The 13,692-nt window shown below is 41.1% G+C and overlaps 1 protein-coding gene across 1 annotated transcript; it reads left to right on the forward strand.

Annotated features, from left to right (window-relative positions):
* The first annotated feature begins 304 nt into the window (after nucleotides 1–304).
* On the forward strand, nucleotides 305–2,753 carry LOC119361377. Its single transcript, XM_037626617.1, has 4 exons — nucleotides 305–357; nucleotides 939–1,206; nucleotides 1,816–1,932; nucleotides 2,016–2,753. The coding sequence occupies exons 1-4, from the start codon at nucleotides 305–307 to the stop codon at nucleotides 2,751–2,753; spliced, it is 1,176 nt and encodes a 391-aa protein (XP_037482514.1).
* Nucleotides 2,754–13,692: the final 10,939 nt, after the last annotated feature.

Genomic DNA, 13,692 nt, shown 5'->3' on the forward strand with positions numbered 1-13,692 from the left:
CATCTACTGGCAGATGGCAAAGAGATGGGGTTATTTTTTTTCCAGGTAAAAAAAACTGTGGGGTTATCCCCTCCCTCTCTCCCCACCATCCAGGTAAAAAAACATCCTCTGTCGCTCGCTCCTTCCTTCCTCACCCTAGCCCCAATCCACAGCCCCACGCCCCTCGCTCCTTCCTTCCTCACCCGCCGCCCCTCCCTCCCACCTCCTCCTCCTCCTTCTGCGCCCTAGGAGCCCCGCCGCCGCCCTGCTGCTACTCCTCCACCGGCCCGCCCTGCTGCGTCGCGAGCCCCTAGAATCGACAAGCATGCGCCCCACCGCCGTCGTCGGCGGTGCACCACAAACCGCCAGTGCACGCACGTATGTTCTTTCCCCTGCTGCTACCGTACTACTAGTTTATCCTGCCGTGCCGGCCTCCGGTCGGCCGTGCTCTATTTGTTTGCTTTTTCGAAGAACAGGATAGGGCTGCAGCGCTAGTTTTTCGCCGCCCGGTTCCGCCGGCCAGTCAAATTTGCATCCACGCGCGGGCGGGAGGCCGGGGGTAATAGCAACCTGAAAATAACAAACGTGATTTCGCCTAAGAATCGCCGTCGACGAATCATATCAAATCCGCCGTCTTTTTCAAGACTACGCCACCACCAGTTCTTGGCCGCTTTCTTTTTCGCCTGCTCTTTTTATCTTTGTTATACCACAAAAAAATGCCAGACTGAGATGAGATGCGTCCTTCCCATGGACCACAACCTCTGCCTTTTTGCCTTTCTTTTGGGGGTTTCCTCTCCCTATTAGCTCACTTCCCGCCTCATTTGGAATCAAATGTGCGTTCTATTGAATCTAGCACTGTTGTTTCTCTAATCAAACCCATCATTTCGTTTCAAGGTTTATTTATCTCTGATCTAACGGATTTCTCCTATGCAGTGCAGGATGAGGTTCTAGGGCCCCAGGTGTTCGTTCCGGGAGGACGCGGCCGACATGGCGGGCGCCATCTTCATGTCCAACAGCGAGACAAGGGATCACTGCTTCAACACGGGAGTCTTCGGGCTACCACCAGAGTACGGGCCCTTTGTGGCCAATGTCAAGCAGGGGATGCCCCTGTTCCTCTTTGACTACACATTTCGTAAGCTCTACGGTGTCTTCGAGGCTGCCTCGGATGGCGGCATGGATATTAGCAGGACCGCGTTCCGGTCCACCGGCCGCACGTACCCCGCACAGGTAATCCGCGCTTGCCATATGCCTCTTGATTATTCATAATAATTACTATTATGGTTCTGTTATGATACACCCTTGGGCATGGGGAACACGAGTAGCTAGTGATTGAATCATCTCTGAAGTGTGAATTGCAATGACCCTTGTTTGCCTCTTGATTATTAATCCAGTATAATATGCTACTATTAAACCCTTGGGCTTAGAAAACCCCAAAAGGTAGTGATTGAATGATCTATGAACTGCAATTGCCAGTGCCATGTTTCTTCACTGTTGATGATCATAATATGGTTCTGTTAGGTTCAGAGAACTCGAGAAAGTATTAGTTGAATGATTTGTAAATTGCAATTGTCCTTTTCTTTGGTTCACATAAAGATTCTAAAGGCTCATTTACAACTGTATTTAATAGTTGGTGGGATTATGTATTCTGAAATATTGTTGAAAATCATCATTCATCTACTACTAGCCACTTATAATGAGGAACATGGTGTAAAAGGTTATGGTGAACTGTCTAAGATTTAGTTGTGACGAGATGTTGCTTTCCTTGTATTACTGAGTGCCACTTATTGATTAACGATAATAACTCTTAATTTGGTTTTGAGCTGTTGTTTCCCCTAGGTTTGCTTCAATATTGTTTGGAAGTGCAGACCGCTCACTGAGGATGAATTTTTTTCTGCCATTGAAGAGAACTACTATATCTCAAAGAAGTTCTGCTTCGACCTTTCCTACCAGCAGGTTTGCTAAAAAAACTTGATACTTCGAGTTTGTGGACCTTCTGTTTGCAAGGTTATATAATTTGGTGGTTCTTCCATTTGCAGGTCATCCAGCTATATGGCTTATTTGACAAAAAGAGGGTAGAGCACCCTATTTGCAATTATTCAACAAGTGCTAATCTAGAAAAGGAGCACTCAAGCAGAAGGAGACCAGACAAAAGGAGCTTGACTCCAAATAGTCCTCCTTTTTCTGCTGATCGTTCCCACACTTTGATACCCTCGAGTACCCCAAAGATCTCAACTGTCGAAACAAACTGCTCTGCTTCTACAAGCATGCATCTAATTATAGCACCTACTTTTGAGACACAACCAAGTGTGTCGATGCCCTTGGTAACTAAACCTTTTGGAGTCCAGACTGCTCCCATCCACAGCAACCAAATAAAACTACCTTATCATAGTCAAGAACATCCCCGAGATGTTTCAGCAATAGGTGGCACTTCAACTCAGGTGTCTGCTCCTTACTCTCAGACAACTATATACCACCAAGATCAGTTTGTGGCAAATCAGTCGTACCCATCATCTGATGATTATCCGCACAATAGCTTGTCTTCTGGGTGCATGACACAAGGTCCAACTGATGGAGTTAGGTTGTCAGTAAAGCAGTCATATGGAGGCAGTATCTTGTCATGTTCTCGGTATTTACCTCCAGTTCCAACTGGTGCTGAAAGAAGCTATTTGACCTCAACTCCGTATTACCCATCATATCATGATTCATCTCCAGTTCCAACATGGCAGTTCCTAGTCAGCGTCCACAAAAGAATGTGTTTTCTCGCTTATCAGTGAAGCCACAACTACCTCCCCAAGAAATTACTGGCCCTTCAATGAACCAACTGCTCTATTTACTTTCTCAGAGAACAAAATAGTGGAGCAACAAGAGTATAAGTCCTAGAGAAGATGTTTGTAAACAGCTGGTCCATGAACAGGACATGGACATGCCCTGTCCTCCTGCAGAGCTAAACCTGCCAAGCGGGCTAGAAGGAGAAGAATGCGCAGATCCTCCCTTCTTGAACTTCAAGAGTCACAGCAAAGCGGCTGGGCTGGATACAGATGTAGGACAGGAGGTTAGTGACAAAAAGAAGAGAAGAAAGCTTGTGCGCCCTTCTTTTGGAGAAAATAACACCACTGGTACTTCTGACCTCCAAGGGAATGCCATAGTTGAAGTGCGCCCTTCACTCGAAGAAAATATAACTACTGGTAATTCTGGAAATGTCCTCCAGGGGAATGCCATTACTGAAAGGAATCAAAGCACTGCTTCCATAATTGAAAGGAATCAAAGCTCTGCTTCCATATTTGAAATGAATCATAGCCCTGCTGACATAATTGAAAGGAATCAAAGATCCGCTTCCATAGTTGGAATGAATCATAGCCCTGCTGCCATACTTGAAAGGAATCAAAGCCCTGCTTCCATAGTTGAAAGGAATCAAAGCCCTGCTACCATAATTGAAAGGAATCATAGCCCTGTCGAAACTGATGGTAACAAGTTCACCATTGACCTAAATGAACCGGCATCTATAGGAAGTGAGCTGGCAGAGGATGGTAGCATTGCACCGTGTCCTGTTGCTGCCAACATACAGATAGAGAAATCGTGTGATGTAGATGTGAAAAAGCAAAACTGCTCAAATTCGGCTGAGGTAATCAGCAAACAAGATGTACAGTCTGACAGTGGTGCGCCTACAGAGAAGATTACACTTGATCTGAACAATACCGATTTGAACACAATGGACGAGGTGAAACTGCAAGCGATCCTTGGCTCATCATTGTTGCAAGCACTTGACAAGCTCAAAAACAGCAAGTCCAACGACGACTCCAACAAGGCTAAATCAAGCCTCTCTGATAAAAATAAAATCAGCCAGGTGAAAATGGAGATGAACTATGCCAACCTGCAGCTTTGTTGTACTAGTGATAGTAGGATAATGCAAGTTTTGACAATCCATGCATATTTCCGCATCATAATAATCTTCTTCTTCTAGTCTTCTTCTTCTAACTTTCTTCTTTCCCATTTTACAAATTTGCTTAAGATCACCGAAGCTTGGGTTGATGGAGTGCTTGTATTTAGTTTTTGTTTTGACCTTGTGAAACTTGCTACCTATGGATGAAACTGTGTAATATTGATGAAACTATGTATATGTACGGATGAAACTTGTTACTATTGGTAACACGTGTTGGATATATATGTGTTCATGACTATTGGTAATATGTGTTGAATATGCTATATTGGTCATATAAATATATTTGTGTTTGATTTTCTGTGAAAAGGAACTGATATAAGAAAAATCAAAATTAAATGGGGCAATATAGTCACTTTGCCATCTGCTGGCAGATGGCAAAGAGCTTTGCCATCAGCTGGCAGATGGCAAAGAGGCCACGTGTCATCTACATGTAAAATTTGGGCTGGCCTATTTGGGCTCTTTGCCATCTGCCAGCAGATGGCAAAGCTCTTTGCCGTCTGCCATCTGCTGGCAGATGGCAAAGCTCTTTGCCGTCTGCCATCTGCTGGCAGATGGCAAAGCATGCAGCCTTTGCCATCTGCTGGCAGACGGCAAAGATCCTGCAACCTTTGCCATCTGCTGGCAGACGGCAAAGTATGCCGTTAGCCCTCTAACATGGCTAACCCCGTTAACAGGCTTTGCCATCTGCCAGTTGATGGGAAAGGCACAGGCTCTTTGCCATCAGCCAGCAGACGGCAAAGAAGCCTTTACCGGTAGGGTTTCATACAAACTGTTTGCCATCTGCTGGCAGATGGCAAAGCCTTTGCCATCCGCCGACCATGCCTTTGCCATCTGCCATGGCAGATGGCAAAGTGCCAGATTCCAGTAGTGTTATGAGACTCACTACATGAAAAACAAGGTGCTACTTTGAAGCACAATATATGAGACTCACTACATGAAGAACAAGGCGCTACTTGGAAGCACACGTGTGGAAAAAGAGATAGTAGCATTGCCCTTTTCATATTATTTTTTGGGCCTTTCTTTTTTCTTTTTGGCCTTTATCTTTTTTTTATTTGGGCAATGCTCTAATAATGATGATCATCACACTTCTATTGATTACAACACAAGGATTACAACTCAAAACTTAGAACAAGATATGACTCTATATGAATGCCTCCGGCGATGTACCGGGATGGTGCAATGAATCAAGAGTGACATGTATGAAAAATAATGCATGGTGGCTTTGCCACAAATACCATGTCAACTACAAGATCATGAAATGGCAATATGACAAAAGTAATGCATGTCATGATGATGATGGTGGAAGTTGCATGGCAATATATCTTGGAATGGCTATGGAAATGCCATAATAGGTAGGTATGGTGGCTGTTTTGAGGAAGATATAAGGAGGTTTATGGGTGATAGAGCATATCGTATCACGGGGTTTGGATGCACCGGCAAAGTTTGCACCAACTCTCAAGGTGAGAAAGGGCAATGCATGGTACCGAAGAGGCTAGCAAAGGCGGAAAGGTGAGAGTGCGTATAATCCATGGACTCAACAATAGTCAAAAGAACTCATATACTTATTGCAAAAATTTAGAAGTCATCAAAAATTCAAATACTATGCGCATGCTCCTAGGGGGATAGATTGGTAGGAAAAGACCATCGCTCGTCCCCGACCGCCACTCATAAGGATGCACAAGCCAGGTACACTTCATGTTTCAAATTTGTTACATAACTTTAACCATACGTGCATGCTACGAGATTTGCAAACTTCAACACGAGTATTTCTCAAATTAATAATCACCCAACTAGCACGACTATGATATTATCACCTCCATATCTCAAAACAATTATCAAGCATCAAACTTATCTTAGTATTCAATTCACTCAATAGAAAGTTTCGTATCTTGAACACCAAGTATATTAACATTAAGCAAATTACCATGCTATTAAAGACTCACAAAATAATCTAAGTGAAGCATGAGAGATCAAATAGTTTCTTTAAAACAAATCCACCACCGTGCTCTAAAAAATCTAAGTGAAGTACTAGAGCAAAAATTATCACGCTCAAAAGATATAAGTGAAGCACTATGAGCAAAACTATCAAGCTCAAAAGATATAAGCGAAGCACATAGAGTATTCTAACAAATTCCAATTCATGTATGGCTCTCTCAAAAGATGTGTACAGCAAGGATGATTGTGGTAAACTAACAAGCAAAGACACAAATAATACAAGACGCTCCAAGCAAAACACATATCATGTTGGTGAATAAAAATATAGCTCCAAGTAAATTATCGATGGAAGTGGAATAAAGAGGGGATGCCTTCCGGGTTATCCCCGAGATTTTACTTTTTGGTGTCCTTGGATTATCTTGGGGGTGCCATGGGCATCCCCAAGCTTAGGCTCTTGCCACACCTTGTTCCATAATCCATCAAAAGAATTCACCCAAAACTTGAAAACTTCACAACACAAAACTCAACAGAAATCTCATGAGCTCCGTTAGAGAAAGAAAACAAAAGACTACTTCAAGGTACTGTAATGAACTCCTTTTTTATTTATATTGGTGTTAAACCTACTGTATTCCAACTTCTCTATGGTTTATAAACTAATTTACTAGCCACAGATTCATCAAAATAAGCAAACAACACACGGAAAACAGAACAGTCTGTAGCAATCTGTAACTAACGCAAACTTCTGGAACTCTAAAAATTCTACCAAAATAGGAAGTCCTGGACAATTTGTTTATTGATCAGAAGCAAAAAGAATCAACGCAAAAGCACGTCCCTGTGATTTATCATAATTATATTCGTGCACGCAAAGTTTCTGTTTTTCAGCAGAATCAAATCAACTATCATCGTAGGTTATCCTATAGGTCCTACTTGGCACAAACACTAATTAAAAGACAAAACCACATCCAAACAGAAGGTATATGGATTATTTATTCCTAAACAGAAGCAAAAACAAAAAAAACATAAAATAAAATTGGGTTGCCTCCCAACAAGCGCTATCGTTTAACGCCCCTAGCTAGGCATAAAAGCGAGGATAGATCTAGGTATTGCCATCTTTGGTAGGCAATTCTTCAATGAGGCATCTACCTCCTTTAGAATTTTCTTTCTTCCTAGTAATTGTCAAATTTTCAGGCAAAAGATTGAAAAATTCATCTATAGCAAATGGTTCCTTAATGATGGTAAAAAGATTGGGATGAACAGTTATAGATTTAAGATCCGCGGTTTCCGTACTAGATGATTCACCCTTATTCTTAGGAACATACATAAGCTTAGTATTTTTAGTAGAAGAACTTGGAGTGTTTTGAACGGAAGAAAAAGCGGTTCCCAAGTTGGTAATGATACCCTCAAGTTTATCGATTCTTGTGGAATCTAGATTTATTTTCTCATTAACCATGGGTTCTTTTTCTTTAATATTTTTCAAAGTCATTTCTACCTTAGATCCATATTGGGTAATTTGATTGTGGATCTTTTTATCAAGATTTTCAATTGATTCAATGATAGCAACTTTATTTTCAATAGCTTCAAGCCTTTGCATAACATGCTCCAAAGTTAATGTAGTTCCATTAATCAAAAGGGGTGGTGAGCCAAATATATCTATTAAAGCATTATAAGAATCAAAAGTATGGCTACCCAAAAAATTCCCTCCGGTAATGGTATCAAGGATATAACAAAACCCAGGATTAGCACCTACGTAAAAATTGCAAAGAAGAACTGAAGTAGATTGCTTCCTGGTAGATCTATTTTGAGCATTGCAAATTCTATACCAGGCATCTTTTAGATTTTCTACCTCTCTTTGCTTAAAATTTAGAACTTCATTCTCGGGAGATAACGGGGAAGATAAGAAACTAGTCATGACGACAAGCAAACAAACGAGCTAGCACATAAGCAAACAAAAAGGCAAAGAGAAAAAGGCAAACAAGAAAGAGAGGAGGAGATTGGGAAAGAGCGGGCAAATAAAACGGCAAGGGTGAAGTGGGGGAGAGGAAAGCGAGAGGCAAATGGAAAATAATGTAATGCGAGAGATAGGGATTGCGATGGATACTTGGTATGGTTGACTTGCTTGCGTGAGCCTCCCCGGCAACGGCGCCAGAAATTCTTCTTGCTACGTCTTGAGCACTGCATTGGATTTCCCCGAAGAGGAGAGGATGATGCAGTAAAGTAGCGTAAGTATTTCCCTCAGTTTTTTAGAACCAAGGTATCAATCCAGTAGGAGACCACGCACAAGTCCCTCGTACCTACACAAAACGATAGCAACTCGCAACCAATGCTTAGGAGTTGTCAATCCCTTCACGATCACTTACGAGAGTGAGATCTGATAGAGATAATATTTTTGGTATTTTTTATAGATAGATGCAAAGTAAAAAGTAAAGGCAAAGTAAAAACAAAGCAAGCAAATAAAGTGATACAGATTGATATGATGAGAATAGACCCGGGGGCCATAGGTTTCACTAGTGGCTTCTCTCGAGAGCATAAGTATTCTACGGTGGGTGAACAAATTACTGTTGAGCAATTGACAGAATTGAGCATAGTTATGAGTATATCTAGGCGATGATCATGTATATAGGCATCACGTCCAAAACAAGTAGATCGAAACGATTCTGCATCTAATACTATTACTCCACTCATCGACCGCTATCCAGCATGCATCTAGAGTATTAAGTAAAAACAGAGTAATGCCATAAGCAAGATGACATGATGTAGAGGGATAAATTCATGCAATATGATAAAAACCCCATCTTGTTATCCTCGAGGGAAAGAATACAATACGTGCCTTGCAACTCTTTCTGTCACTGAGTAAGGACACCGCAAGATTGAACCCAAAGCTAAGCACTTCTCCCATTGCAAGAACTACCAATCTAGTTGGCCAAACCAAAAAGATAATTCAAAGAGACTTGCAAAGATAACTCAATCATACATAAAAGAATTCAGAGAAGAATCAAATATTTTCCATAGATAATACTGGATCATAAACCGACAATTCATCGGTCTCAACAAACACATCGCAAAAAGAAGATTATATCGAATAGATCTCCACGAGAGAGGGGGAGAACATTGTATTGAGATCCAAAAAGAGAGAAGAAGCCATCTAGCTACTAGCTATGGACCTGAAGGTCTGAAGTAAACTACTCACACTTCATCGGAAAGGCTATGGTGATGATGTAGAAGCCCTCCGTGGTGGATGCCCCCTCCGGCGGAGCTCCAGAATAGGCCCCAAGATGGGATCTCGTGGATACAGAAACTTGCGGCAGTGGAATTAGGTTTTTGGCCCCTGTTCTGATTGTTCGGGGATATGTAGGTATATATAGGAGGAAGGAGTACGTCGGTGGAGATCCGAGGGGCCCACGAGGTAGGGGGCGCGCCCAGGGGGGCGCGCTCTCCACCCTCGTGACCGCCTCTGGCGCTTCTTTGAGCAGGGTCCAAGTCTCCTGGGTCACGTTCGGTTGGAAAATCACGATCCCGAAGGTTTCATTCCGTTTGGACTCCGTTTGATATTCTGTTTTTTTGAAATACCAAAAAATGCAAAAAACAGCAATTCTGGGCTGGGCCTCCGGTTAATAGGTTAGTCCCAAAAGTAATATAAAAGTGGAAAATAAAGCCCAATATAGTCCAAAACAGTAGATAAAGTAGCATGGAGCAATCAAAAATTATAGATACGTTGGAGACATATGATATCTCTACTTGGTGCAAGGAATTTGGCTAGCATGAGGGGGAAAGGCAAGCTCAACACGTTTGGAAGGTCAATGACAATATACTTTAACTGAGATGTGAGAAAACATAAACCATTACGTTGTCTTCCTTGTCCAACGTCAACTCTTTTAGCATGTCATACTTAATGAGTGCTCCCAATCATAAAAGATGTCCGTGATAGTATATTTATATGTGAACCTCTCTTTCCTTATCACTTCCTATTAATTGCAACGATGACCAAAACTACGTTTGTCAACTCTCAACAACTTTTATGCCTCACATTTTCTATGTGTGAAGTCATCACTAACCATAAGATCAATATGAACTATTTTATTCTTTCTACTTTCTTAGGATCATAGCAACATAATAAAGCCCTTGACTCAACACTAATCTTTATTATAGATAGCTCACGGACTCGAATACATAAAGAGATCACAAAGCAAAACTCAAACTACTTGATATCAAAACTTCAATCTACTAGATCAAGAAACTACTAAAGGGATCGAACTAAATAAAACGGTAAAGATAGGAGTGTGATGGTGATACGATACCGGGGCACCTCCCCCAAGCTTGGCAGTTGCCAAGGGGAGTGCCCATACCCATGTGATTATGTCTCCTTCTTCACGGTTGGTGTTATGATCTTCTTGGCGATGATGCCCCTCAGGATATGGTTCTCCTCCTCGAGCTTATTAACTTGTTGTTTGAGGTCCATAATTTCGTTATGGAGTTTACCCGTAACAGCCAAAGCTCCCTTTACCAAAGGATGCTGCATAGCTTCTGGAGAACAAGTGACGCCCTTTTTCATATTATCATAAGAAAGAAATCTAAAGTTGGAAGGGATGACCGAATTTGGAATAGCCGAGATAGGTAGTTCCCCCATCATGAATTCTGCTTCAAGACAAGAGGTAACTTCTTGATCTTCCTCCATGGCATCTATCCTTTTCAAGTCAGCCTCCATCTCATCCTCCGTTGATGGTACAAAGTGATAAACATCGCTATTTGCTCCTGGACCTGGTGTTGGGTGAGACACCCGACTCTCCCCTGCTGACTCTTGAGAAGACATCTTTCTCTTAATCTGCAATAGGAACAACTCGAAATGAAAACAGAGGATATTTGCGTGATACGGTGGTCAAAACCTTCGGGAGTATATATAATGAATTTTTACCGACCAAAATACGTAACGTGCAATAAAATGGAGTCTCGGAGGCACACGAGGTGTCCACGAGACAGGGGGCGCGCCCAGTAAGGGTGGGCGCGCCCTCCACTCTCGTGGGGGCCTCGTGTCCCTCTCGGACTACTTATTTCTTCCTAAAATTCTTAAATATTCCAAAACTGATAAAAATTGCCATTTGAGTTGTTTTGGAGTCGGTTTAGTTACCGTACCACATACCTATTCCTTTTTGGAGTCTGGAACATTCTGGAAAGTGTCCCTTATGTATTCCTCCGGGGTTACGGTTTCAATAATATTAGTTTCAACATTAATAGGATTACCTGAAATATAATGTTTAATTCTTTGACCGTTTACCACCCTCGGACTTGTGCCTTCAAAGTTGTTGATTTTTATGGCACCAAAACGATAGACCTCCTCGATAATGTAAGGACCTTCCCATTTAGAGAGAAGTTTTCCTGCAAAAAGTCTTAAACGAGAGTTGAATAATAACACATAATCACCTACGTTAAACTCACGCTTTTGTATTCTTTTGTCATGCCAGCGTTTGACTTTTTCTTTGAATAGCTTGGCATTCTCATAGGCTTGGGTTCTCCATTCATTGAGTGAGCTAATGTCAAACAACCTCTTCTCGCCAGCAAGTTTGAAGTCATAGTTGAACTCTTTAATATCCCAATATGCTTTATGTTAAAGTTCTAGAGGTAAATGACAAGCTTTTCCATAAACCATCTTATATGGAGACATACCCATAGGATTTTTGTATGCGGTTCTATAGGCCCATAATGCATCATCAAGTTTTTTGGACCAATTCTTCCTAGATCTATTCACAGTCTTTTCCTAAATTAATTTGAGCTCTCTATTCCTCAACTCTACTTAACCACTAGACTGCGGATGATAGGGAGATGCAATTCTATGATTAACATCATACTTAGCAAGCATCTTATGGAAAGCACCATGAATAAAATGTGAACCACCATCAGTCATAAGATATCTAGGGACTCCAAACCTCGGAAAGATAACTTCTTTAAGCATTTTAATAGAAGTGTTATGATCAGCACTACTAGTTGGAATAGCTTCTACCCACTTAGTAACGTAATCAACAACAACTAAAATATGAGTGTAACCATTGGAGGCAGGAAAAGGTCCCATATAATCAAAGCCCCAAACATCAAACGGTTCAATAACAAGAGAGTAATTCATAGGCATTTCTTGACGTCTACTAATATTACCAATATTTTGGCATTCATCACAAGATAAGACAAACTTACGAGCATCTTTGAAGAGAGTAGGCCAATAAAAACCAGATTGCAGTACGTTATGTGCAGTTCTATCTCCAGTGTGGTGCCCTCCATAAGATTCAAAGTGACACTTGTGTAGGATCTGTTCCTATTCATGCTCAGGCACACAACGTCTAATAACACCATCTACTCCCTCTTTATAGAGGTGTGGGTCATCCCAGAAGTAATGTCTTAAATCATAAAAGAACTTTTTCTTTTGCTGGCATGTGAAACTAGGAGGTATAAACTTAGCAACAATGTAATTAGCATAATCGGCATACCAAGGAGCAGTACGAGAAGCATTAACGACCGCTAATTGTTCATCAGGAAAGCTATCATCAATAGGCAGTGGGTCATCAAGAACATTCTCTAACCTAGACAAGTTGTCTGCAACAGGGTTCTCAGCTCCCTTTCTATCAATAATATGCAAATGAAATTTTTGGAGCAAGAGAACCCATCTAATGAGTCTAGGCTTAGCGTCTTTCTTTTCCATAAGATATTTAATAGCAGCATGCTCAGTGTGAATAGTGTCTTTGGAATCAACAATATAAGGTCTAAACTTGTCACATGCAAACACAACTGCTAAGAATTCTTATTCAGTAGTAGCATAATTTCTTTGGGCAGTATCAAGAGTCTTACTAGCATACTGGATAACATTCAATTTCTCATCAACTCTTTGCCCTAGAACAACACCTACAACATAATCACTCGCATCACACATAATTTCAAAAGGTAAATTCCAATCAGGTGGCTGAATAATAGGTGCAGTGATCAAAGCTTTCTTAAGTATTTCAAATGCTTCTACACAATCATCATCAAAGACAAAAGGAATATCTTTTTGCAATAAATTAGTCAGAGGCCTAGAGATCTTAGAAAAGTCCTTAATGAAACTCCTATAAAAACCGGCATGACCAAGGAAACTTCTTATACCTTTTATGTCCTTAGGACATGGCATCTTTTCAATAGCATCAACTTTGGCTTTGTCAACTTCAATACCTCTCTCGGAAATCTTATGCCCCAAGACAATGCCTTCATTAACCATAAAGTGACACTTTTCCCAATTCAGGACGAGACTAGTGTCTTCGCATCTCTGCAAAACTCGATCAAGGTTGGTCAAACAATCATCAAAAGAGGATCCATAAACGGAGAAATCATCCATGAATACCTCACAAATCTTTTCACAAAAATCAGAGAATATAGCCATCATGCATCTTTGAAAGGTAGCAGGTGCATTACCTAAACCAAAAGGCATACGTCTATAAGAAAAAGTACCGAAAGGGCAAGTAAAAGTAGTTTTAGATTGATCCCCCGCTGACACAGGTATTGGAGAGAAACCAGAATAACCATCTAGAAAGTAGAAATGTGTGTGTTTGGATAGCCTTTCTAACATTTGATCAATAAAAGGTAAAGGGTAATGATCTTTCTTGGTAGCCTTATTTAATTTACAGAAATCAAATACCATCCTATAACCTATAATAATTCTTTGCAGGATCAATTCATCTTTATCATTAGGAACAACGGTAATACCTCCCTTTTTAGGAACACAATGGACAGGGCTTACCCATTCACTATCAGCAATGGGATAAATTATACCTGCCTCAAGGAGCTTTAGTATCTCCTTTCTTACCACTTCTTTCATCTTGGGATTC

Source organism: Triticum dicoccoides, chromosome 2B (genome assembly GCF_002162155.2).
Source record: "Triticum dicoccoides isolate Atlit2015 ecotype Zavitan chromosome 2B, WEW_v2.0, whole genome shotgun sequence".
Taxonomy (NCBI): Eukaryota; Viridiplantae; Streptophyta; class Magnoliopsida; order Poales; family Poaceae; genus Triticum; species Triticum dicoccoides.